This window comes from Mauremys reevesii, linkage group 21 (assembly GCF_016161935.1).
Source record: "Mauremys reevesii isolate NIE-2019 linkage group 21, ASM1616193v1, whole genome shotgun sequence".
Taxonomy (NCBI): Eukaryota; Metazoa; Chordata; order Testudines; family Geoemydidae; genus Mauremys; species Mauremys reevesii.
This window is the reverse complement of record NC_052643.1, coordinates 10,259,725-10,286,101: the sequence shown is the minus strand read 5'-3', so window position 1 is coordinate 10,286,101 and position 26,377 is coordinate 10,259,725. Positions and strand designations below refer to the sequence as shown.

The window sequence follows — 26,377 nt, the reverse complement described above, 5'->3', positions numbered from 1 at the left end:
GATGGAGAGTGAGGGGGGGAGGTGTGTGACAGACTGCTGGGCATAGCAGCTCTAATTCACTACACCACAGTAGACCTCATTAAGACCTGTGCTGAACTGATGGGCTGGGGAGAACTGAGAGGCTAATTAGGCAGATAGTACAAAAGGCACAGGAAGGAAGTGCGGGGAGCCAGAAAGAAAGAAAGCGCTTTTCCCTGCTTGCCCCAGTAGCTGAGGGTTCTCCAGGACCACTGGAGGGGTATAGTATAGAGTAGATGGGTAGTGTCAACTAATATTGTAAATACACTGCACGTGGTGTTTGACCAGGAAAAAGGTCTCTGGGCAGAGGCAGGAGCGAAGGGGCCCTGCCCCAGTTACTCTTCAATCAAATTGCTGGCTCTAGCCATCGGCTCTGAAAGTCAGTGCTGGGCTGCTGTAGAGGCGACCTGTAACTAACCTGCATTTGTCAAGCAAAACGCGCCTGCTTTCATGTCATTTTTCTCTCCAAGACCAGAAGCTTACTGAGAAACCGGGATTTACCTTGCCAGGCTGAAAACCGGAGGGGGCGGCACCTCTGGACCTTTCCACTGTTGGCACGTCCCAGGCTAGTAGACAAAATGTAAAATTGCCCCTAAGGAAAGGAGACAGGGCCCCTCTTCAGTCCGAGCTGAGGGCAATGCACAGACTTAGCCCCTGCCAGCCGCAGGTTGGATGTTCGGCATTAAAATCTGCCACCCAGGCCGGGAAAGTGGTTTGACTTTGAGAGGGACAGTCACGCTGGCCGCCCCTGTCAGTAACACGCCGTTCCCCGCCGCCTCCCTTGCTCCGCACGATCTTAACCTTCCACAACCCGCCTCTTCGCTGTGCCCTCCCCGCGCGTGGCACGACCCATCCCCGCTGCTCGCTGGCCGCTGCCCTCCTCTTCCTCCGGCCCTGCCCGCCGCTGCGCGCTGGAATCACTCACACACACGCGCGCCGCCTTCTCCCCCCAGCGAGTCACTCGCAGCCCCTCCTGGCACGACGTTGGCCTTTCACGCGGCAGCCTCCCCCTCCCACGCCCACCTCCGCCTTCCAGCCGCTGCAGACGCAGCAGCCGGGGGGGGGGCCCTCCGGAGCATGAGTCACTGGCACGCTTTCCCCTCCGCCGAGCCTCTGCCCGCCGCTGATTGGCCGAGCGGCGGGCGCGCGGCGGGGCGGAGGGGCGGCCGGCGGCGCTTACAAAGCGCGGCGGCGAAGGTCAGCGGCGGAGGATTGGCTGGCGAGGGAGCGCGTGCAGGGGCCCGGCGCGCGGCTGCTCCGCGTTCGGGGCGGGCGGGCCGGCGTTCCGCGGGCCGCTCCGGCAATGGAGGCCGTCGGCGCGCTGCTGGCCGGCTGCCCGGTGGCCGGCCTGGCCGGGGGGCTGGGGGTCACCGTCTGCGCGGCCGCCGGGCTGCTGCTCTACAAGATCGCGCGGAGGTAAGGGGCGGCCTCTTCCCGTGGCGCCGGCCCGCGGCCGCCGGGCTGCTCCCGTAGACGTGCTCCCGCCGGGGCGCGGGGCTTTCCCGGCTGCCTCACTCCCCGCCACGCGGGGCTCCCTTGGTGCGGGTGCCTGGGTTCCCTGCCGCGGGGACGCACGCTGGCTGCGGCCGAAGGGGATTCCCCTGGCGAGGGAACGCGGGGACTTGGATCCCGGGCGCTCGCTGTGGCCTCGGCGCTGCCGGCGGACCGGGCTGTAGGAGCCGGGCAGGCGGGGGGACGACACGTGGAGGGGACCGCGCTTGCCATGTGGGTGACTCCATGGGGGGGGGTGGAGCAAAGAGAAAATAAAGCGGTAGGAAGCCCGGAGCCCTCCGCGAAACAAGGGAGGAGACTTGTCACTCCCCCGAGCTTGTCACTCTCAGCACAGGCCGCGAAAGGGGGGTTAGGCGCCATGAAGAAAAGCCCCCCGGCCTCGGAGAGCTTCGGCACAGCACGGGTGGAGTAGGACGGGCGGGTAATGGATGCTCAAGCTCACGAGGAATAGGCGGGACCCAGAGCAGGCCGCCCGTAAACCGGCGGAACTGTCCTGTTTCGGGTGCCACGGCTCTGCCTGATCCCCGAGGTAGTTAGGCTCTAAGGAGGCTTATCAGCAAATGGCTATAAAGGTCCATTTCACCGTAAACGGTGGGGAAAAAATATTTCCCTGGATTATCAACATTTACTGCTAAGAAAAATGCTGCTTCTGCACTTCTTAGTTCGATTTAAGGCGACTTGCTTTGTAGATCTTGACGCGGTGTAGACAACTTGTGTTTTAACCGTTATAAAACTTTGAAATTCCAAAAGTAGTTATGTCTCTTGCTGTTAAATAATGTCTGACCACCCCCCATTCATTTTCCACATCTGTAAAAATTTAAATTGATAAAAGTAGAAAAAATGCTTAAAAATTGGTATTTGTCAAAATTATTTTTAAAAAAATCAAATTATGTCAAGTCTAGTTATAAGCTCTTTGTGGCAAACACTGTCTTTATGTGATTGTTCAGTGCCAAGCACAATGGTGCCTTAGTTGCTCTTGGGACTTTTGGGTGTTATGGTAAACATAGGGGCGGCTCCAGGTCCCAGCATGCCAAGCACGTGCTTGGGGTGGCAAGCCGCGGGGGGCACTCCGCCGGTCGCCGGGAGGGCGGCAGGTGGCTCCGGTGAACCTCCCGCAGGCGTGCCTGCGGAGGGTCCCCTGGTCCCGTGGCTCTGGTGAAGCATCCGCAGTCATGCCTGCGGGAGGTCCACCGGAGCCGCGGGACCGGCGACCGGCAGAGCGCCCCCCGCGGCGTGCTGCCGTGCTTGGGGCGGCGAAATGGCTAGAGCCGCCCCTGAAGGTAAAATTGTGTATGGTAGAATGGGTAAGAGTGTAATTGACAATGGCATTTCTGTCTCTGTTAATTTCTTCCATAATTTCAGTATCTGTCTAGGAAACAAAATTCCAAAATGGGCAAAAATTTGAGCTCTATGGGAGCGGTTATTTGTAGGGGATAGCCAGATACATTTTTTCCCCATCCCCAAAGCTATTTCCTGTCTTTGTGTTCCATATCTGAACACCAAGCACTTGGCTATTATAGGAGATATGTAAATTCATAAAATCGAAAGTGTCTTCCCTTCCTCCAGTAGATATCTTATTGTAATATAGTTAACAAAAAATGCCAGCCAACAAGCTATTTACCCAAGTCTCATGGCAGCTCTACACTTAAAAGCTGCAGCTGCATAGTGCTTAAAGGCTAATCTATACTAGAAGTGCACCGATGCAGCTGCTCTGCTGCAGTATCTGGTGAAGATGCTCTATGCTGATGGGAGAGCGTTCTCCCGTTGTCATAGCTACCACCTCTCATGGAGGTGGATTTAATATGTTGGCCAGAGAAGCTCTCCTGCTGACATAGTACTGTTCACACCGGTGCTTAGGTGGGTGTAACTTATTTTGCTCCGGAGGGTGGCTTATTTGCACCCCTGAGCAATGTAAGTTTACTCCTGGTGGAATTCTGTGCCAAAAAATTAAAAATTCTGCAATCAATGTTTTAACATTCTCCATGTTTTATTTGTCAATATAATCACTCCAGTTTCAATTATTTTGATGATTTATTTCAAACTACCTGTCAGCAAGTATGTCTGTAACAATACAGACAACAAAAGATTTCCCCATGAGTAGAGAATTCAAGAAACCCCTCTGCTTTTGTTGAGTGCCTTAGTCTGGGTGTGTCACACATGCCAGCTGGGCACATCTTGGGGGAAGAAACTCTACCCCTCTGATCTCTTAGTTGATTCTCATTTTCCCCCCCGCCCCCATAGGGTTACCATATTTCAAGTTCCTAAACAGAGGACAATGGCAGGGGGAGGGGCAGTTGGAAGGGGGGGCGTACAGTTGGGGAGTGCGGTAGAGGGTATTTGGGGCATGCTGGAGGGGTGTGTACACTGGGAAGATCTAGCAGCTCTACAGCATCTATTCTGCAGGGTAAAATAAAATTCTTCACAGAACATTAATTCTGCATTGTGCATTGGCACAGAATTCCCCCGGGAGTATAAATTATACCAAAATGAGTGTAGACCTGGCCTTAGTGAAGACATGCTGATGGGAGAGCCCCCGTTGGCATAGTTAATCCAGCTCTGTGACAGGCGGTAGCTATGTCAATTGGAGAAACTCTCCTATGTCATAGCACTATCTGCACTGGGTGTTAGGTCAGTGCGTTGCTCAGGGGGTTTGGATTTTTCACACCCCCAAGCGACCTACTTATACCGAAGTAAGTTTGTAGTGTAGACTTGGCCTCAGGCTTTGAGATTTTCTTTCCGGCTCCAATATTAATTTAATAAAAAAAAAAGGCAAATGGGGGAGGCGAGAGATACTTGCTTGTTTTGCAGACTTTTGTTTGGTTGACTTGCAGGGAGTGGGGGTGGTGGTGTATAAGTGCAATGTAACAGTATCCCACTAGGGAAAGCAATGCCAAGATAGTACACTCATGCCATACATAACTTGAAACCAATGTTTGATATGTGCTTTTTGACAAGACACACGTGTAACAGAGCAAGCTTGGGCCGTCTTGTCACCCATAAAGTGCTTCATTGGAGTAGGAGACTGTCCCCATGACCAGTGTAAGGTTCATTTACAGTTTGAAGTTTCAAATGGAGATAAGGCACCTACAGCAGAATAGTTCAGGTTTATTCTAAAACATGTAGGCTTTATATAAATGAACAATTAGGACAACAATCAGTGTTTTCCCCCATATACAGGACCTGACATTTCCATTTGACATTAAGGTTAAATTAATTTTAAATTTGACATTAAGGTTACGAAACTGATGGCCTGCAGCCATCTTCCATGAAATAAGCCATGTTCCATGGCCATTCTTGGTGCTGATTTAGCCAAAGTACCCCTTGAGGCAGTGGAATGACTTTGCTTTTCTTAAGTGGTTCAGGTGGAATGTGTTTGTGGAATCCAGAGAATCGTAGCTTTTTTTGAGCCCCTTCTGTACAGGGAAATTATCCATGTTCTGAAAACATTCTCGGGGACTGGTGTTCAGAACTGTTTGGAGGTAACATAGCTGTGCTGAGCACTGCCGGGACGAAGTATTCCAAAAACTATTCCACCAGCGCTTCCCAGTTTCTTGGGGGTGCTGTTAGCAGAGCATGAAAGGGCCGATGAGGTGGCAGCAACGCCTCTGCAGAATTCTCTACTGGGCTGGGGGCATGGAACTGTACCTGGAAGAAGTGTGAATTGTCCCATTCAAATTAATGGGTTGTTAACTCTGAAACCCCTGCTGCTAATGGGCCACCCCCAGGGCAGCCTGGGTTTCTGAGTGACCCCATCCCAGTGAGATGAATGGAGTAGTTAGCACCTATCGTTGTTGCATAATGTCTGCAGACCTAGGTTACACTTAGGTCACTGGGCATGTCTACCCTTGCTCTGCCTGCAGCAGGAAACAGGTTCCTAGCTGCAGTGTAGACATCAGTTTCCAGTCAAGTTACTGTACTTGGGAGCATATTTCCATTGAGGGACAGTTTTTCAAGCAATTTCAATCCTCGCTGGAAGTGGGAGGGGTTGGTGTGGAGGGGGTACTCAGGGAGACTGGTGTAGTCTTGGGGATTGAGAACACTGATTTAAAATGTAGCATTAACGCTCTGATCAGAGGGGTGTGGCTGCCTCTAGGAAAGATTGAACACCAAAAAAAAGGTAAATTTGTTAAATAATACATTTTAAAACTTGATCCAACCTTGGGTCATTCTAGAACCTTGGAACAGTTCCCTTGGAGTCCAGCCTAGGGAAATCTCTCCGTACCCATGTTTTCGTCCCTCACTCCTCCCCTGCAATTAGATGGGTAATATCCCACCCACACGCTCTCACCACAAACCATCATCCCCTCCATGAGGTTGGGATCTTCTGATTTTTGAACCCATTTCCATGGCAACAGATTACAGGGACACACAAGGGGGATTATTGCTTCTTATCCCGAATAAGCAGGAGGAGCTGGAGAAATCCTGATCCTTTGTGTGAAGGAAGGGTTCATATTTAGCCCTTTGTGGCCGTTCCCCCACCCTGATAAGGATGCAAAATCTGGAGGTGAGAAACAGAAGCATGTTTGTGGGAACAGAACTTCCATGCTCTTTCCACAGTAGAAAGTGCTTGTGTACGTATTAATCCAGTTCTGCTCTGTAGTCTCTGGTACCAGCAAACCTTTGGATGGGACGAAAGCACGCCTTTTCTCCTAGTTTCTCAGAGGCAGGCCAATAGACCACACTCCCATTTTGTGCCTGTATCATCCAGTACTAGATCATCCTTAAAGGGCTGAGGAGCATGCTCTCTAGCACGCCTGTCTGGAGGAGCCAGATGTAGACTGAAGTGTGCCTCACGTGGACCTCAAACTCCTGTATGGTGGTCTGCTTGGCTGCTGAAAGGTGAATGCCAGTAGCCTGTGTTGGATTGGCCACCTAATCTAAAGGAAGGGCATCTTCTCTCCCCTGGCCATTTTAACAGTGTTCTTTCAATGCCTGTCTTGAATTGAGCACGTTGGGCATTAAAATATTTACAACATAAAATAAATCTCGGTGGGTGGGAGGGATGGACCTATGGGTCTCTTAACCTCTGAAGATTTTCTCTGTGTGGTTTTCTCTTTGCTGCAGGGGAGAAGATTCGCTCTTAACTAGCATTAACCAACATGAGCTAAAATCCTAGGGAAGCCAAGACTCTGTGTGGTTTTCACACAAGTTGGCAGGTCCAGGTAAACCCTAGGCTCCCTTGTAGTCTTTAATTGGACCTGCTAATTCATAAGAAGACTACAGACTGCCTTGTCTTCTCTAGGGTTTCCACTGGGGTTCAGAGTGTGTCTTTTTTCCCCCTAACAAAACATCACCGTGTTTGTGTGTGTGAGATTCATGCTCTCTTCTCAGCCCTGGGGACCAACGACCTCATCATAACCATAAAGCAGGTGCAGCGCAACAGCTGCTAGGCAAGCTTGCTGACAAATGTTTTAATGTTGTGGTAAGGAGACACCAGCTAGGGATCGAAGTCTCATGCCCACTTACTTGTTGCGTGCTCTGCTGAGATTGCCGTGAAGGGAACCAGTTGTGCTGGTGTTTTTGAGAGGTGCACACCTGGGAACTGAGACCACTCAGTTATAACTTAGGCAGCAAATAAGACTGCTTACTATCTCCAGGGTAGCCAGCTCTTGCAATTTTAGTACGAGTTTCATGGTATTTGGTGTGGGGGGCCTGGGCGTTCTTGTCTCACGCCCTGTCAGTACCTGGCCTGGGCTGGGGAAGCTAATGATCCAACCAGCGGACCAAATTCAGTGATGAATCCTGATCATTTCTCATAGACTGAGATATTTGGTGTATTAATGTTCCAGTTTGTGATTACATGAGAATCCGTTTTCATCTTTAAAAAAGCCAGCCCTCATGATTGCAAAGAAAAGCTTGAAAATGTGACCGGAGTGTACCTTACGGACTCAGAAACCAAAAGACAGAGTACCTGTGATTTTTGGAACGCTTGGGGTTAACATTGCTGTGTGTCTGATCCAGAATGCTCACCAGTGAAGAAGACCATCTTTCTCTGGCCCAAAATCTCCAGGACTCTCCCATTTACACCTGCTAACCAATAGACTGTTGGTTTCAATATGTGTTTGTTTCTCTTTCCTTTCTTTCTTCTCCTCCCCAACCTACTCTATTGATGGCCATAGAGCCCACTATGGGGATGGGTATTCTGGTGTAGGGCAGCATTTTTATCCCAGCTGTATGACTTTCCACGCCACTGGTAGAGAGAAGCAGCACTGTTCGGTGGGGTTGGAAAAACTCAAGAGCTGAAGCTAACCCCTTTTTATATGGTCCTGCCAAATCTTCTGTCCCAAATAGGAGTGTCTTGTATTAGGGGGTGTACTCATGTCCCTGCCACACTCCCTTTAACTCCTGCCGTCTAGCTAGCATTTCGTATCCTAACATTTATAAACTCATCACTGGTGGTAGCAGTGGCTGCTGCTTCTCGCTGGTTCTCTGAGATTCGCCCAAGTCCTTCAGTCGGTAGCTCCCCTTGCAGCAGGGTCCTTTGTGGATTGTGGAGGGAACAGTTCCCCGTCAACAGAGAATGTGTAGAAGATCTTTAACAGAACTAGTTCTGTAACGATGCCAGCAGCGCTCCCTTTGACACGAGGCCAGGATGGCCAGCAGAGAGCTCTTTGCTGTGACTGATCCCTGGCCATGTCTCTTAGGCAGGAGCAGGGAAAGCAATCTTGGAGGCACCGAGGGAGAAGTGGGGGGGGGGGGAAGATGGCAGGAGTCACAGTCACGGGATTTGGAGGCTAAAAGGGGTGCGAAGGTGGGAAAAGGGGCAAGGGAAAGAAAGCGCCCAGCCCTGCCATCTGTACCTAGTTGGTATCCTCAGAGAATACCTTCTCGGCTCTGATCTCTTGGCATAGACCCCACGCTAAGGCACTGGGAGGGTTTATAAGCATGTTATGTGCTGGCTTTTGAGGTTGCAGTTGTTGGTATGATCCCTCAGCAAGGGCTGCTGGATAATCCAGGACTCAAAGGGAGCTGTTCTGTGGGTCCCAGCAGAGCTGGCCACAGTCCACTAATGAACGAGTGCCAATGCTGTGGGTGGGTTGGCTTCTGCCTCTGTCCTGAGGGCTTGTGTGAATGAGATGCCTGCAGATGGGCATTTCTGCTCCTGTTCCACCAACTGCTGTAGTTCAAATGGGCCTTTGTGGCCAGCTGACTGACTGTGGACGGTGGCTGCGAGAAGAGCTCGGGCAGATTTTCAGCTTCACCTTTAAGGCAGCTTTTCCTGGGGATCCTAAGGCATCTGTGTCTTGCAATGAGGTTGTGTTGCAGAGAGTGGTGTTGGGTATGTGCAGAGCAGCGAGGAGCCTTTTCCCCTCTACTTGCTTCCAATGGCATTTCTACTGCCCAAGAGAACTGAAGTGGGTGGCCAGGCAGCTTTCATTCACAGTGAGCGCAGGGTATGTAAACACAGGTGGGTAGAAGAAACCTGTCTACCACCCTCCTCCCCCTAGCCCCCACCAACTCCTTGAGACTTAGTGATCTCCAGGCCTGCAAAAAGGCTGTTGTCACTGAGGGTCACCCTGTTTGTTCAGTGGATTTCACTCGAAAGGATCGGAGGGGGCTACAGAACATGCTTCCCCTAAATGGGGTTAGTTGGGGTTTACTTTGTCGGAAGGTCTGTCGTACCTGGGCTGGGGGCAGGGCCTTTTTGGCTCAAGAATAGCCTCCTTAAGCAAATCCATTGGCTGCCCTGAATGCTCTATAAGGCTTTTCTTCACAGGTCAGTTAATCTCAGGTCCTCCTGCGTCCCCTTTCCATTGGCTGTTCCTTGGAGCTGTTTTTCTGACTCTTCCATCCCCTGGTCTGTTGCTGTCACCCAGCCATTGGACTGATTTATTTTAATTGCAGATTTCTGTATTTGTTTATAGAGTAGCCATCTGAGGTGGGCAATCACCCCCTGCTGGTTGTCAGATTGGCGTTTATCAGCAGACCAAGCCCCTACCCCTTTCTTTGAGTTGAGTATCTGGTCCAACCATCTTGCCTGCTGCCCAGAAGAAGGGCAGGGCAGATAGGTACTTCACCTTGTTTTGTGGTCCCAATGGCCAGTGAACGTTTCTTGAGTTTAATCATTCAAGCGCCTGTCCTGCATGCTTGTCTAGCTGTAGCTGCGCAGATACAGTGGTGTTGAGTGAGAGATAAGCACCCAGATAATAGTTACACAGATGCCTGGCTCTGCCTATAACCCAATGCAGATTTGAGTACCCACTGGGCAGGGCCGCCCAGAGGATTCGGGGGCCTGGGGCAAAGCAATTTTGGGGGCCCCTTTCATAAAAAAAAAAGTTGCAATACTATAGAATACTATATTCTCGTGGGGCAAATTGCCTCACTTCCCCCCCCACCCCCCCAGCGGCCTCGCCACTGGGCACCAGGACAGAAGTCTTATTGGTAAAATACTGAAAAGGAAAGAGACTGGAGGCTGAGAGCAGATTCCACACAGCAGAAGGACGGGAAGTTTCTCATAGCAGCTGGAGCTCCTGTGGTTTTTTTGCATATTGGACAAGCGTCAAAGGAGAACTCCACCCCTCTGCCTCCCTGGGTACAGATTGACCCTGTGGGATAAAATAAGACACAAGTGTTTACTGCAGTGCGCCATGGGGAGCTCTTCCCACGGCGCTGTCCATTGGTGACACTGCCATTGCGTGGCATAACTAGATACTGCTATTCTTGATTGGGTAGCAGCTGGCCCTGTCACTCTAGACAGCTGTTGTACACAGTCACTGATTGGCTGTTGGCTTGAACAGCTGTCCCTGTGCTCCCAGACCTGGTTGGCTGACTTTAATAAACCCGAACAGATTAACTCTGTGCTTTGAACTACAGTGAAACTTGTTTCTTGGCTCTGTTCCTGGTTGAAGACCAAATCAGCGAGTTTTACCCGAGAGATCCTAGAGATCCAAATATGGAGACTTTAAGCAAAGCCTTTGTTGTGGTCTTCTCCAGTCAGGCCGCATCATGAAGGAGGCTGAACTTGTTGAGATTCCTATTTTATCAAGATTGTTCTAAAATAGGGGGACTGGAAGGCTCAAGGGATTGGGGTTGCAGAACCTGTCCTCTCGAGGCTGATGGTTCAAACCCAGGCACAGAAAGATGGGGATTGGAAGTTGTTTCCTTCTGACAGTCATTGGTTACATGACAGTCTAGTTCCCAGTGGGCAGGAATCCATATCTCAGAAATCTCACTACTGCATTTTTATTGGCAGAGACACCACAAGTTGAATAGGGCACAGAGAATTAACTCCTCTCTTGCCTCTAAAGGAGATGCTGACAAAGGAGTGTTGACAAAGGAAGGCCCCCTGCCCAGTGCTTTAGATCTGTCTTGTGGGTGGATAATTTTAGTCTCCAGGGCTGCCAATCTAGCACCTTGCCTGACAGTCTAATTAGCTGTTCCCTGTTTATGACGATGAATTCCTTGCTGTAGCCCTCTGCTTGCACAGTTACAGTAGACCAGTCAGTTTCGTTCTGCTTAGTCTCTCTGATTCTCATGCACCAGCCCAGTGTAGTGGGTTTGGATTGGTAAATAGTTGGCTTTTGAGCAAAAATTGCCTTCTCCGACTTTTGTTTTAAGATCATGGGAACACTGCGTAGGAATTAGCAAAGACCTATTAATCCTTCAGTCCTCCTGGCCCATCCATTTGCCTAGTGCTGTGTAAAAAGCTTCCGTTTACAATGGCTGAACTTTGGGCCAAATCTGATCTACCCGTGTCCCTTTAACGTGAGGTGCGCCGAGCAGTTTGGGCACACAGCGATTATCAGCTAGCCTCTTGTATTTCTGCTGTCCCCACACGTGACCCGATAGAATGTGATGGTCACAGCAGCTTCCAATATCACCCAAGCTTCCCTTTCCCGTGGAAACTGGAGCACAGATGCGAACGTGTGCCAGGACTCTGTAGCCGAGGCAGATACTGTCATGCATCCTCCAGTTGCATTGATGCTAGCGACACTGGGGATGGCGCATGAGAGGCAGTTCTGAGCGGGATTCCAGGCAAAGACGTTGGTACTTTCCTTGTGCAAACACCAATGATGGTAGCCAGGACAGTGCTGGAGTTGCCTTTACTCATCTATCAAGTCTTCTGCCCCCTCCTAAGAAGGATCATTCAAATCCTGATGTTACTTTGATGCTGCATGGGGTGGGGAAAGTTGGTTACTAGTCTCACTCGTACGTAAAACACACCTGTACTTTCCCATTTGAGCAAATAGGCTGCTGCCCTGTTTCCTTCTAGCTCGCTGGCCCAACTCAGTTTGACAGCCTTTTGTTTCTGTTTCTAACAGGAAGAAGCCCACACACATGACTGTGAACTGCTGGTTCTGTAACCAGGACACGGTGGTGCCATACGGGAATCGCAACTGCTGGGACTGTCCCTACTGTGAACAATACAATGGCTTCCAAGAGGTACCGTAGGGGCTGCCTGGCCAGAAGGCTGCTGGGAGGGGCTGTGCGTTGTGGGAGCAGCAATTGCAGGGAAATCCTGGCTCAGTCCCTTATGACAGAGCATACTCAGTGCAGATGAAATCTGCAGGGAATTTAGCTGCCATACACTAACAAGTCTCTACTGAGCACATGTAAACTGAGATTTTTTCAACAGTTTATAATTTGGTCAAGTATGAGTGAATTTCACAGGCACAGCAAAAGGGAGAACCTGTTAAATTTCAAGCCCTTGCTCCAAAGCATCGAGGCACTAGATTTTTCTCAACAAAATGGCTGTAGGAATTTTTTGACATGGATAAAATGATGATTTTTTTCCCCCTAACCTCGTTCTCTGAAATGGCTGAACCTTTCTAGCTGTTTTGTTAAAAATTAAGTAAATTCAGCCGGGGGTAGGCACCCGGCTTGGGAAACTTCAGCCTGAATTTGAGAGTTTGCAGGAGGGTATGTCTACCCAGGAGCGGGGAGGTGTAAGGCCCAGTGCTGGTAGACACATACATGCTAGCAGCTGCTTCTCAGGTATGTACCTAGAGGGTTGGGTAGGATTGAACTTGGTCGGCTAGCCCAAGCCACTGCCTGTTCTGCCATGGCCATGCTGGTGTTTTTAGGCACTTGCTCGACCCGAGCTAGCGCATATGCCCTACCTGCGCTAGGGATTACACCTCCCTGCTGCTGGGCAGACATACCTGGAGTAATAAGCAACAGAAAATGGCCTTATTGTAGGATTAACTGCAGGGCCTTCTAGCCAAGACGCTCAAAGAGTCTCTCTTTACAGAGAGAGATTAAACCCCACCCTCCACTCTGTCAGTAGGGTCGGGCCCAGTTTTCCAGTGGGGGAAACCGAGGCACAAAGGGTTTGCTCAAGGTCACATGGTGGGTCTTTGACAAAGCCAGGAGTAGACCCCCCCAGTCTCCTGATCTCCAGTCCTTTGCTTCCAACCACACAACCATCTTTCCCCTGGCTTTGTGTCTCCAGCCAAGATTTCCTTAAAGTCTGACCTTGAGGCACTTTGACTCCCTTCCTGCCCTTCCATGTATTCCCTTCCGTTAAAGCCATTCCTCTACAATTAGCTCATCAAACAGACGGCAAAAGAAGCCATCTCTGCTGCATCTTCTTTTCCTTCCAAACCTCTCCCACTTCTGAGGTGTGCACACTTTGTTATATGTTGACTGGCCCTAAAATCGTGATAGAAACCCTGCCCAGATGTTAGTCTGTGGCCTGCACATCTGCATGCTGGGTTATAGCCTGATGCTCTGTGCCGTGGGAGGGCTTGTCTACACTACCGCATGGGGTTGATCTAAGATACACAGCTTCAGCTACGTGAATAGCATAGCTGAAGTCGACGTACTTAGGTCTACTTATTGCGGTGTCTTCACTGCAGTACCGTGACAGCTGGCACTTTCCCATCGACTCCGCTTGCGCTTCTCGTTCTGGTAGAATACCGGAGTCTACGGGAGAGCGCTCAGCGGTTGATTTGTCGCGTCTATACGACCCCCGCTGGATTGATTGCTGCCCGCCAATCCGGCACGTAGTGTGAACAAGCCTGGAGACTCGTCTTCTGGATTGAACCTCATTGTTTGCCAGCTGGGGGTTGGTGGATGCTGGGCTGCTGTAGACTGGAGGGTTGAGAGGTGCTGGGCTAATACGTTTGTCACAGGATATGCAGTGGCATTTGCAGAGCGATCTTTGTGTGGGCATGGGTGCTTGGTAACCTTTAGCTGCTTATGGATGTTTTTGATAGGGCCCTTCTGTCCCCTGCTGCCGCTCCTGGGCATTTAGTGAAATGTGGGGTATGGTGCTGATTTTTCACCCCTGAGTGGTGTGTACACTACACAATCCATGGCCCAGGAGCATGCACGAATCCCTGCAGCATGGCCTGTAAAATAGCTGGGAGTGGCGTACAGAACAGGGGGAAGAGCAATGGATCTTACTCTGGTTTTATTTCTTCCTTGTCGTATGGGGCCGGGCACTGACAGTGGAACTCTTGCAGAGGGTGGACTCATGAGCTCATGCTTTTCTTTGCTGCTTGGCAGAACGGCGACTACAACAAGCCCATTCCTGCCCAGTACATGGAGCACCTCAACCACGTCGTGTCAGGTGCCACCACCTTTTGTGACCCCACCAAGCCACAGCAGTGGGTGAGCAGCCAGATCTTGCTGTGCAAGAAATGCAACAACCATCAGACCGTGAAGATCAAGCAGCTGGCGTCCTTTGCACCCAGGGAGGAGGTAGGTGCTGGCTTGGACCGACTCTCTCTCTATCCTGTTAGGGTAAAGATAACATCCATCTTATGTTCCCACTCTGTTGCATTGGAGGAACCAACAGCCTTTGATCCTGAACTACCGTTTCAATAAGCTCTGGGCAATTGTAAGATGATTGAACTACCAAGACCCTTTCTGTCTGCCCCCACAGCCCCCTCCTGTGTCTCCAGAGAGTGATGTGTGCCTTGGAGCTGGAGGGCAAATCTGTTGATTTGATCCCTGAGCATGGCATTCAGCAATTCCACTGGAGCAGCCTGCTGTCCCTGCCCTGGATTCCTCCATGGATTGCATCTTCCAGACAGCAGGGCTGTTTCTTGTCTCCTCCCCGCCCTGCAGGTAGCTCATCCCCTGCTCATTCTAACGGTGAGCGGTGTCTGTGTGTCAAGTGCCTGCCCCAGTTATCCGGGAAGCCATGGCAACTGCATGACGATGCAGACAGGGAATTACTCTGTCCCACCTACACAAAGAGCTTTTTGTCCAGAGCCTTACGAAAACGAAGTGCTCCGAGCTGATGGCAGAATCCTAGATGAACTCTGAGCAAGGAGCCCGTGGGGTAGTGCAACCCCCGGAGTCTGTCTTGGGGAGGAATTTCCCCGATGTTAAACTCAGCCCCACTTCATATCTTCACCTCCCTTATTATTCGGGGTTCAGACTGTTGGGTGTCCGTTTCGTGGAGTATTGTCCTGTTCGGTTTGAAATGAGGCAAGCCGGGATACTTCTATCACTTCCCTATGGAAACTGTGCCACAGCCTGGAACAGTGGTTCTAAACCTTTCCCGGACCAGAACCCCACTGACCCAATTAGCAATATGGAATGGGCAGTGTGTTTGCAACCCCGAGGCCTAATAGATTTAATTGTTTAGGTGGGTGGGGGGGTGTTCTTTATTTTCCCCCCAGTCTTCAGCCAGAGTCTCTGAATTTTAGCCCATATACCCCCGTTCGTTAGGTCAGTTCCTCTCCCTTCTCGGCACATGTTACTGGGCTGGTTATGTCTCTCCCCTCACCCTTAGCTATCACTTAGCCAAACGGTTTTTGTAGTCTTCTTTTAATCTTCCCTTGAGTGAATCCCTCCAGCCTTCCAATTATTTCTGCAGCTCTTTGAACTCCCTCCCTTTAATACTTTGCATGAGTAGCCTTTTGTGTAAGGCTTTACAAATGACAGCAGGCTCCAGGAGGTTGGTAATGGGGGGAGAGGGATTCTTCGCTCAGCTGGAGGGTGGAATGCTGCATCCAGTGCTGCACAGCGACATTGTGCAAACAGTTCAGGAGCGGGAGTGAAGAAGACTCTCCATTCTGATTTGGAATTGGCGAGGGGGATTGTAGATGGGAAGAATTGAATTAGCGGAGTTAGAATATGTCCAGGAAACTGGAGCCACCTCCCCCTAACCTTGCAAAGGTTGCTGTGGGATCGCTAGCGTAGTTAGGACTGTAACGTTTAGTCCAACTTGCCAAACAACACCATGTCAGTCACAGAGGGAAGGGCACCACCTAATGAACAGCCAACATAACTTCTTGCCAATAGGCTGGGTTTCCTTGGGAGGTTTTCCCATCTAGATACTGGCCGGACCTCGCCCTGCTTAAATTTGTGGGATGTGATGGGCAGAACAACACAGTGGTAGTTCTCAAGTGCACTGTCCTTTTCTACAGGGCCTCAGCTGAGCTGCTCTGATCCTGCTACTGAGGTTAAAAAGAACAGTGCAGTCCAGCTGACCTTTCTCCTGGGAGTAGTAGGTTCATCTTCGTGCCTGCGTGGGACAATGAGGCTGCAGCCCTTGCAGCTCTAGGAAGCTCTGCTGCTGATTGACATCAGTGCTGTCTACCCAGTGGAGCGTGGGGGAGCCATGGTCAGCTCTGGCGTGAGCTTCTCCCCCACAGCTTCTTATTTTAACTCTGTTCCTGCAAAGTATCTAGGGCAGTAGGCCTCATTCTGTTCCATGCAATGGGCCCCCTGGGTTGCAATCCCAGGATCTAGTGGGTTAGTTTTACTCCATAGGCTTTTTCTTATCCAATCTATTCCATGTGATTGGAACCTGCTTAATCAGGATGTCTCCCGGGGCGCAGGTTTGAACCCATGGATTGTGATTAATGAGGATGCCTTCTGGCAGTTTCATGGTGTTTGAGTTTCTCTTGTCTCTGTCTCATGCAGATTCTGTGCTCTTGCTCCTGAAACAGCAGTTTTCACTTCCTCTGTGGTTGATTCACCTCTGCCTGACAGTTTGCTGGTTCCACACTGGCTAGACATGTGGGGTCAGCATATAAACTGCTGGCTCAGTCTTTATTCCTGTGCAAGCCTGCAAAGAGGGGCTGTGCAGTAATGTGATGGGCCCGCTGCAGCTGAACAGCTCCTCAGAGTGTCTCTTGATGGGAGCCCAAAGCATCTCAGTCCAGACGGTTGTGACCCCGGCGATAATGCATGGCAGTTCCATGGCGTTTTTTCATTCAGCCGTTACAAATTGCTTTACAAAGGCCATGGAGGTATCATTCTCGCCTGTCTTTTAGACAGAGAGGTGAAGTGACTTGCCTGAGGCCGAGTAGCATGTTAGTGGCAGAGGCAGGGAGAGAATGTGGGCTTCCTGGCTGCCCTTCTGGATGGTGCTGCCTTCTGTAGAGATGCCTGGTCACATAGCCCTCCCAAGAGCTTTGTCAGTGTAGTAACATTGTGAGCTGCAGAGCTCTCTTGTGCCCTCTAGCCTGATGCTCAAATCCTCAAGACCTCCCACAGTTCATGCCTGTGCGATGACTCTTCCAGAACACTGTTCCTCTCCAGCTTAGGGAAGAGAGGCAGGGGCCGAAGGTGGCTGCCAAATTTCCAGCCACCCGGTCCCTTGGGTTCCCACGCCTGCAGAGCGCTCTCATGTTACGTAATTCTAGCTATGTGCCAGCAGAGGGAGCCCTTGGCACAGCGCTCCAGCGAGCAGGCCCTCCACGGCCAGGGAGATGCACCTTTCCCCCTGGATAAAGTTACCTGTGTCCGGCACAGTAATAAACACCTGCTCTGACCTGACTGAGCAGTAAACGGCAGCACTTGGCAACCTGTTGGCGGTGCGAACAAGGAGCATTAAACCTTCCACACAGCCTCATCCTGGCCATGGGCCATTTGCAGCGAAGTCTGCAGGGTGCTTGATGCACCTGGGTTTGAAGTGCTTGGGCAGCTGTGCCGGGGACGAAGCCATCAAATAGGGGGAGGGAGGAATCTGGCATGTTTCCCATCTTTGCTGAAGACGTTAATGAGACAGAACTTTGGGGAGCGTTTTCGGAGCCGAGAGCTGCCCTGTCCCTGGACTGTGGCTCACTTGTGAACGTGGTGAAGTGCGAACAGGATACAAAGTAATAATAGCATTGTCCCCTTCACAGTCACCACACCCTCCCATTGCTGTGGGCCACGGTAAGAGGAGTAGCTAGCCCAGAAACCGACTTTCCTATACAACTTTGTGGCTTCCTTCCCAGTGTCTTGTAACTGTTGGGACAAAGGTGCCCATCTCCCCTGGACAAATCCCAGGGCCATCGCGAACCTTGGTCTGACTTGCTGTTTGACATCGAGCAAGTCGCTTTGCCTTTGCCCCCTATCCTCCCCCAGCCCTCCCAAAAATGACCTGCACACAGAGGTGACCCTCGTGCCTGGATTTTTCCTCCCAGTAACGGGAGTGCTCAGAAGCCTCCATGCAAAGTCGCACCCTCCCATCCTCGAGATCTCTCTGCAGGTCCGTGCTGGGAGTGGGGACAGATCAGGGGGGTGATGAGAGGAAGGACGGGCTGGGGTGGGCATGTTTTCCTGCCGGAGTTCAATCAGGACAGCCTGGGTCTGTTCTGTTTTCCGAGGCGCTGTTAATCCTGGGGCCCTGTGGGCAGTGGTGCTCTTGTGGTGGTCAGGGCCACCTGTGTGTCATCATAGCTGTGAAGCAGGAATTCCGAGCTGCACAGGGTAAAAGGAGTGGGGCTGGTAGACAGCCCTGGGGAATGGAGGCCCCGTTTGTTCTTGGGGCGGGGTAAGATTTCTCCCACGCTGCCCTGCACCTGAGCTGCTGCTGAGCTGTAGGGTTGAGATAGGAGCCCAGCCTGCAAGTCTCAATAAAGCATGTGGGCAGGGGAGGGGCTGGCCCACCCTCGCTCCCCTCTGGTGAAACAGGACCCAAGTTTGGGAGAAAACTGACCTTCCGTTGCCGGGGCTGGGGCAGGGAGCCCAGAACAGCCTGGGAGTGGAGATGGTGTTGAAAGAGCCCTGGGATCTGCCATGATGAGCGACGTCTCCGCTCCAGTGACAGTGATAAATGCGCCCTTCGCACGGGCTGTTTTGACAACCATTGATGATGATTTATTGCACTGATCTGAGCTGGGGGTTTGCGCCGGTGGCTACTGCTGAACCTAGGCCAGAAGGGGAAGCAGCTTGTCTGGCTGCCTTGCCTTGGCTGAGTGGAAATCTCTGTGGGCAGGTACCAGCTGGGGCCCCTGTTTACAGGTATGGGACACCTCTCCCCCTAGGTGTGGCCCTTAGCTGATGAAATCAGCAAGCTCATGGCTGATGGCATTCCATATCCCATAAACCACCAAAGGCTGCTGTGCCGTGGTGCTGTCTGTCTCTCCCAGGCTGTGTGGGGCTGAGAGGCATTTCCCACGGGCTAGCTGGGTGGCTTGATCCCAGCTGAGTTACAATTCCGGGCTGGTACCCAGATGCTCAATAGCATGGAGATCGGGATCTGTGCATTGGTGGAAGAGCGATGGTGCCCTCTGTTGACCGCTGGGGTTCGGTGCCTCTGATCTGCTTCCCTGTTCTCTCCCAAGGGTAAATACGACGAGGAGATCGAGGTATATAAGCACCACTTGGAGCAGACCTACAAGCTGTGCCGCCCATGCCAGGCCGCTGTGGAATATTACATTAAGCACCAGAACCGGCAGCTCCGGGCGCTGCTGCTGAGCCACCACTTCAAACGCCGGGAGACCGACAAGCCCTATATGCAGGTATGTGGCTGCGGGTGGCAGGGTGAGTGGCGAGGAGAGCAGTGCAGTGAACCCTGCACGTCGGCATCAGCCCCAGGAGCGGGGCTGGAAATGCGTGTGTCTGCTCGGGTAGCTCTGATGGGTTCAGCTTTCAAGCTGAGTGGGATGATGGGATCACATTTGGCTTAAGCTGGGCACCGGGCTAAACTCTGGTCTTGGGCTGAATTTGATGTTGCAGCTGTAAATAAATCAAGAGGGGTTAATGGTGAGTCCTTTGTGATCACAGTCCCCTGCCAGCTTGTCTGTCCCGCTGATGATGCCCTAAATGTCTGCCCAGATCTGTCTCAGTATAATTCTCCCTCTTGGGCCCTGATGAGCTGGTCTCTAACGTTTGGCATTGGGTTTGTGCCCGGCTGGGGGATTGCAACACCCCTCACTGTGCGTCGCTTGCATCTTACTGGGATGATGTGTGGGGAACCATCCAACTGGAGGGAAGGAGGGAGGGGTGGAAAGAACCAACTTGCCCTGCCACATGGAAACTGTGAAGTGTAGGGAAGCAAGTGTGGGGCTGAGCAAGGGGCAGGAGTGATAACTTGAGGGATCGGCCCTTCTCCTACAATCCCCTGCGATTCCCCCGCCCCAGCTGCAGTGCTGATACCCCTCTCTGCAGCCCCTTGTTATTCCAGTCCTGTGCAGGGGCTCGCGGTTAGGCCAAGTTGCTCAGTAGGTCGATATAACGTAGAAATGTTTAGTTGGCACCAGTCTGAGGATTCTCCCCCCTCCTCCCCCCCCTTATTTTGCTTGTGACCAGAAATATTTCTCCTTCTTCTTTGCAGAGCTTTTGCTCATCCTCTTCCTCCATGAGCACCCCGACTCAGGTGATAATTCTGCGGTTCCTGACCTTCCTCAGCTGTGTGTTCCTTGTCCTGATGGCCTCGTATGGGTCAGGCGATCCCTTCTCACTCAAAGGCGCGGCCTCTGCTCCTATGGAATCTGGCCCCACTGCCATCAGGAACGGGACTGGAGCAAGCCCCGCAGCGGCCTCAGAGAATCGCACTCTCCTGGGAGTTGCAGGCTGGTGGGAGCTGCTCCACCTGCTGCCGGAGCAAATGGTGAAGAACTTGAGTGTCGCCTGGACCTATGGGAGGAACCATCAGATTGCAGTCGTCGTCCTTGGGCTGGCCACCTGCTTGTTAGCCATGCTCCTGGCCGGACGGATCAGGTGGGTCTCCTGTCTGCTTTCTGTGTCCATCTGGGGGCTTCTCGAGATCCCGATGGGGGGGCTGATTCTCTGCACTCTCTCAGCAGGGGGCTCTGGTTTTGTTCTGCCCTCTTGATCCTTGGCTCAGCACAGGGCTGGAAATGCAGCAATTGGCAGCACTGGCCTCCTGTCCCCTTGCGGTGCTCACAAGCCATCCCCCAAGCCAGTTGAACTGGGAGACCTGGGTTCTAGTTCTGCCTCTGTCTAGGGCACTGAGTGAGCCTCTCTATGCCTAGAGTGATGCCTACCCGCCTGTCGGATTAAAAGGCCTGTGTATGTTATGAGTGGTGGTGGCCTCCCATTCAGTGCTCGGGTTGTGGGAGAGGATTCTTGGGATGCTATTGAGATTGCAAAGGACCCTCTGAAAGATCTAGATTGTGGGCGAGGGGGGAAGGTCTTAAATAATCCCAATATGACCGTGGCCTGAATTACCAAGGATGGACGAATCTCTTCGTTGTACTGTAGTCTAATGAATGGAGCAGTAGCTTATCGGGGCAGGTGGGGGGCCCTGCAGATGACAGTTTATTAGGAGGTGGCTTATAACCTGCTTCAGTCTGTTCATCCCAGGCTGCCACCTACTTCGCCCCCTCAGCGCCTCCCTCCGGGGCCGTGCCTGGCTTGGCTCTGGGTGGCTGGTTTGTAGGCGTGTTGCTCTGACGCGCAGCCTCGTTTTTTGGCATTCCAGGCTGCGGAGAATCGATGCCTTCGCCTCGGTCCTGTGGCTCCTGGTGATGGGTTTGCACTTGGCTGAAAAGTACCTGAAGGCGGACACACCCAGCTGGCTGGACACGGCCAAATTCGGCACCACATCCCTGTGCTGCCTGGTGGGCTTCACCGCAGCAGTGGCCACACGAAAGTCAACGGGCCAACGGAGATACCGGCCCCGAAGGTCAGAGCCAGAGCAGTGACCCTGGGGGAAGGAGGAAAAAAGCCGTGCGAACTCTGTGCGACTGGTGCTTCTCTCTTCTCTTTATTTCCCCCTCTTTTTTTTTCTTTCTATTTTTCCCCTAGAAGCGCAGTGAAGACTTTTCCTCCTTTTTCCACTCTCGCTTCCCACCAAGCCAGCTGCTCATAGCGTTTCTGCCGCCTCCGTTAGCCAAGGAAGCCGCTTCTGCCGCCTCCATTCTCCCTCCTCCTGAAACCTCCGCCAGTGGTGCGCAAACCAACCCCTGCGCAACCCCAGAGCCAAATCTTCCACCAGCTGCTTCACAGACTGCTCCATAAATGCAGCCTCATCCCCATTCTGCTCCTCCAGCCAAAGAGATTCTGGCTGCTTCTGTCCTTCCGGCTCCGCTTACTGCGTGTCCATCCCTAGCTAGTCATGGAGGGATACTCTGCCCTGAGTCTCCCAAGGGCTATGCCACGTTATCTCATAATGGTGCTGATCATTTTTAGTTTACACTGACGGGAACGCACTCCTGGATTCATTTTAACCTCTCTGTACTCGCACTGCATGGCTGATCCTTAATGGGGAGGGGGATGAGACACACTTGTTAAATAACCTGCTTCCACACACCCTCCATTGTGTAGCCTCACCTAACCGCATGTCCTTTTGCTGTGCTCTGGCTTCTACTCTGAACAGGAAGAGCCCCTTGGGTGCTTTTTTTTACTGGAACTATTAATAACTTGAAAACAGAGGTGCTTTTAAAGATTATTTAACTCAGGGTATCTTGACTGGTGCAAAATCTTCAGCTGTTTAAAAATTGTATCTCCAAATTTCTGGGGTTTTTTTTGGGGGGGGGGTTGTAAAGAAGATCTAAATGGAAGCACAATTTTTATTTATTCATTAAAGAGTTCTCCTCTGCTCCTGTAGCCTTAGCAGTGGAGGAGGACATGCTAGGCCACAAATCACCACTAGGAGGCGCTGTGCGGTACAGTCAGTCTTCCAGCATACATAACCATAAGCCTTACTCCGTTCAGTGTCTTCTTTTGTATTCAAGACATCTGCGTTCAGGGCATCTGCTGGGAGGAAGTGCCAGAGAGGTGGAATCCAGGGGGATGGTTACTAATTCAATGGGACTGCATGAAAACAGATCTGGATTAGCTGGTGTTACCTAAAGGAAAGTGCTTAGGTTTTTTGGAGTTGTGGCAGTTGGGAGGTGGGGGAAGGGTTAACCATGCCAAAAAAACGAGCCCATGAAATGTCATCTGCTGCATTCTTTCCAGTAGGGTCACAATGAAATCTTGAGAACCAAATGCTGAGGGGCGTTGGGGAAGGGAGGATCTTTCTCTTGGCGGAGTGTTTCGAGGAGGAACAATTTGGGCACCCACCACGGGTTAGATGGTCTGGTCTGGGTTCCCCTGCATTTGGTTATGTAGGACACAGGCCTTGCAGGAAAAGGTGGGTTCTAAAAGGGAAACTGCAACATTACCTAAGATTCCACCTACTTACTTACTTACTTACTTTTTGCATTATATTTATGAAACCGTGCAGGGAGCTGCCATCCTGACAGTAGATTAAATGGTGGTCTGCTTTACCATGTGTGTGTTTGCTGAGTATCTCCCCTGTTGTACTCTCAATCAGAATGGAGCTCCTGCTAGAAAGAATCTGCATTTCCCACCAAGGAAGTCAATGGTGCTACTCAGAGTGAGAGAAATGGTGAAATATAAGGGAATATCAGAAAGCTAGAGGTTTTTTAAAACAATTTTTCATGTCTGTTTAACTATTCACTGCAGTTCTGCTTGTAATCAGTGTTCACCAAGACAGCAGAGTTGTAATGCTGAGCTGGTCTGATGAAATCTCCAGTAAGACCAAACCAAGTCCGCTGGCTGCTGCCTGGAATGTACAGCCATCCTCTTTCCTGTAGAAACAGCAGTGCGGCTGTAACTTGGGCAGCTGTCACAGCAACTCCTGTGACCATGTTCGGCGACTGTTCCAGGAAGCCCATGCACAGAGCCTGGCCATGTAGCTTTACCCTAAGATCTCTCTTGTTGAGAATTTTTGCTGGGCTCTTCAGGTAACTTGACTATCCAAATCCCTTCTCTGCCCTCGCACACACGCAACTTTGGTGCTCATAAAAGGTGCTGCTCTGGAGACTCAAGACCTACTTATCCACAGTAGCCCCAGCATTTGCAAAGACAAGCTTCTCCCTACTCTGCCAGCCTTGCTCAACCCCGACCTATGGGGCACCTGCCAGGGTGAGGGCCTTGCTTTCTATTAGTGGTTTGATTCTTAGGCTGTCTGAGATTGCCATGCAGGGCTTCAGTTGTCATGGGGGACACAATCCTTTGCATTAAAGGGCTTCTTTTTAAAAGCAAATGCTGCAAGGCATTGCGAGTGCTCCTGGCAGGGGAAGAAAGGAGCGAAGAAGCTTGTCCACAGCCATCTTGTGTCACCCCCTCAAGCCAGAGATTCCCAGAGACATGGGTGCTCCTTCTCCTTCCAAAATGGAATTGTAGCGGGAGGGAATTTGATCTAAGAAGTGGAACAAGCCACGTGTCTGCTGACATGTCCTTTATGAATGTGGTACAGTCCCTAGTCTTTGACATGGACATTTAACGAAGTGGTCATTCCCAATTCGTGCCGTTCTTGGTCACTTACAGGCCAACTGGTTGCCTAATAAATCCTTGCAAATGCATCAGTAACTATAGCTGTATTGATCATCAGAACTGTCTTGGGTAAAATCATATAATAAATTAACTGGCAATTGAACCAGATCTGACTCAGGTTCACTCCGTCCACAGCTAAGCTGCATAAAAATGCAAGTCCTGTTGAGCTGAGTATCCAGTATTTTGCTTTTCCGTTTCCCTGCTTGGAAGTTTTTCAGTCTCCAGCAAAGTCTGTATGGCGCGAGAGCCAAGTTTTCCCTCTGCTGCGTTGCTGCCTTAGCTGGCTAGAGACCCACAGCCTCTGTCCTTGCCTTGCTGAAAGGTTCCTTTTAGCCTTGTGAATTTGTTCATTTCATGTTGTGAGGCCGCTCTGAACCAGAGGACTTTCCGGTTCTCAGATTTCCTCTTTAATGAACTACCAAGGGAATAATCTCCCCTCTTCATTGCTAATGTCTATCATCTCGTGGCCACGTCTGGGTCTCTGACGACACCAGCAGGTTTTGGTAGGCTTGCCAGGTGTCCGTCTGTGAGCTCTTTGCATGAGCAGCATCACTTTTGCCGCAAGGCTCTGGCAGCTTCGCAAATGCACTTCTACTCATCTGTCCTCTAAAGCTTCTTGTGTTCAACTCGGACTTCTGTTCTTAAGCCCACAGCAGTCTCCAGTTATACAGGCACCTAAAGGAGGTTGCTCTGGCACTCTTGTCTCTAGCTGTCTGCAGCTTCCTGGTCATTTGCCCCTGAATGCCTTGACCAAGGCTAGTGAATAATGGGTGCTCAGTGCCCTACTGTTGTTCATGGTATGGGGCGGGGGGATTGACTAAATGGGCAGTGCTGTGCATGGCCTGCCCTTTATCCCAGTAAGGTCTGTAGCTCAGGAGAGGCCGGTACAGTGGGTAGCCATCATGTGTGTGCAGAGGGGAACAGGGCAAGGGGGCGGAACCTTTTGAGACGAGTGCAGAACAAGGTGGTGAGTGAGGAAAGCACTGTAGCTTGCAGGATAAAGAGCTAATCCCACCTGCTCATTTGCTGTGTCCCAGTTCCTTCTCCTCCTCCTTCTCCACAGTAGACCAGGGCCCCTCCACCGGTGTGAGCAGGTGACCCCTTCTGGGTTTGCAGAGGGCTGGCAGGTCAAGGATCAGATGATTTGCCTGAGCGTGTTTCTGCCAGCTCGTCAGAGGCATGGTGCTGCACAGAGCACTGTGCTCAGGACAGTGGCCCGGCTAGGTTTCTCCTTGGTGTCAGTGAGCGCTTGGTATGGAATTGATCCCCTTGTGGTTTTGCCAGACACGCTGGCTGTGACTGCACAGCCGTTCCCAGTTCTTCACTCTAGGTTGCTTGTCCCTCTCTGGCATCCCGGTGTAACCACAGGGCACGCTGTGCATGGCAGACGTGTGGCTGTCCAAAGGGTGCTGGCCCAGGGTCAGGTGGAAGCATGGGTGCTGGGGAAAGGCTGTGATGTGGGGACCCTCGTGCTAAGGGAACGCATCAAATCCATTCCAGGAAAGAGGGCTGTGAGCTCTTGCCAGCGCATCCAGTTCAAGAGCTAATGAAGTCCTTGTGGGAGTTCACGCTGGCCCCATGTGAGCTGAAAGGCTCCATGGCTAATGATACACCAAGTACCTGCTGGGATGGAGCTTGTTCGCTCAAACAAGATGAGTCTTACCTGTTTTGAGCCCATCCCAGGATTGCAATGCCAATCAAACCTATTGCTGAGCCGTCAGCCACAGCAGCTGATCCAGACCACTGCAGGGCAATGGCCTCTTAGTGCTGCTGCAATCCGTATCGCGCTGCTGCTGCCGCCGCTCTCTGAAGGGTGGAAGTTCTTTTGCCCACTTGTCCGTGCCTGTTCCCTTAGGGGAGTTGTCTTCTCCGGTGCTGCTTCGAGCGCCTCCTCTGTCCAGGAGCCTGCCATGCTGCCAGTGGGAGCAGGGAAAGTGGCTGAGGCTGTTCTGACCAGCGCTACAGCCCTATAGGTCTCACTCCAAGGATCAGCCTGCCTGACTCCCCAGCTGGCAAGGAGATGCTCAAGCAGCAATCCTTTGAGAACCGTTTGACCCATTTTCTTCCTGGTGCCCGAAGGTTCGGCGGTGGTTTTCCAGCTGAGGTTTCGCTTGGGCCTCAGTCACGTGGCAGGCTTCTTGCCCTCTCAATTCCCTTTGACGGTGCCCTTGTTTCTAACTGTTCAGATGTGTCCTGCCTCTAGCCACTAGGTCTCTGGCACCTTTCTAAACACGGCCAGCAAGCTGGCGAAAGTTTGTCGTCCTGCATCCAGTGTGCTTGATCTCTAGCTGTGTTCTCTTTCCTCCGATACGCTGCTGTGGGGGTGGGTGAGGGTGCAGGGGAAGTTAGACACCAGGAAGCAGCCGAGACACTAATCAATCTTTAAACTGTGGATGGCCGGAATCCCTTGATCTGGATAGTCGGT

At 51.6% G+C, this 26,377-nt stretch overlaps 1 protein-coding gene across 2 annotated transcripts in view; it reads left to right on the top strand.

Moving 5' to 3' along the window:
• The first annotated feature begins 1,237 nt into the window (after positions 1–1,237).
• The window catches only part of TMEM201 (transmembrane protein 201), a 47,747-nt gene continuing 22,607 nt past the window's right edge, over positions 1,238–26,377 (top strand). For both annotated transcript variants that reach the window (XM_039508972.1, XM_039508971.1), the window contains exons 1-6: positions 1,238–1,434; positions 11,793–11,913; positions 13,981–14,175; positions 18,987–19,163; positions 19,979–20,364; positions 21,089–21,292. In XM_039508972.1, the coding sequence (XP_039364906.1) occupies positions 1,322–1,434; positions 11,793–11,913; positions 13,981–14,175; positions 18,987–19,163; positions 19,979–20,364; positions 21,089–21,292 (1,196 nt within the window). In that variant the 5' untranslated portion in view covers positions 1,238–1,321. The remainder of the gene's footprint in view (positions 1,435–11,792; positions 11,914–13,980; positions 14,176–18,986; positions 19,164–19,978; positions 20,365–21,088; positions 21,293–26,377) is intronic.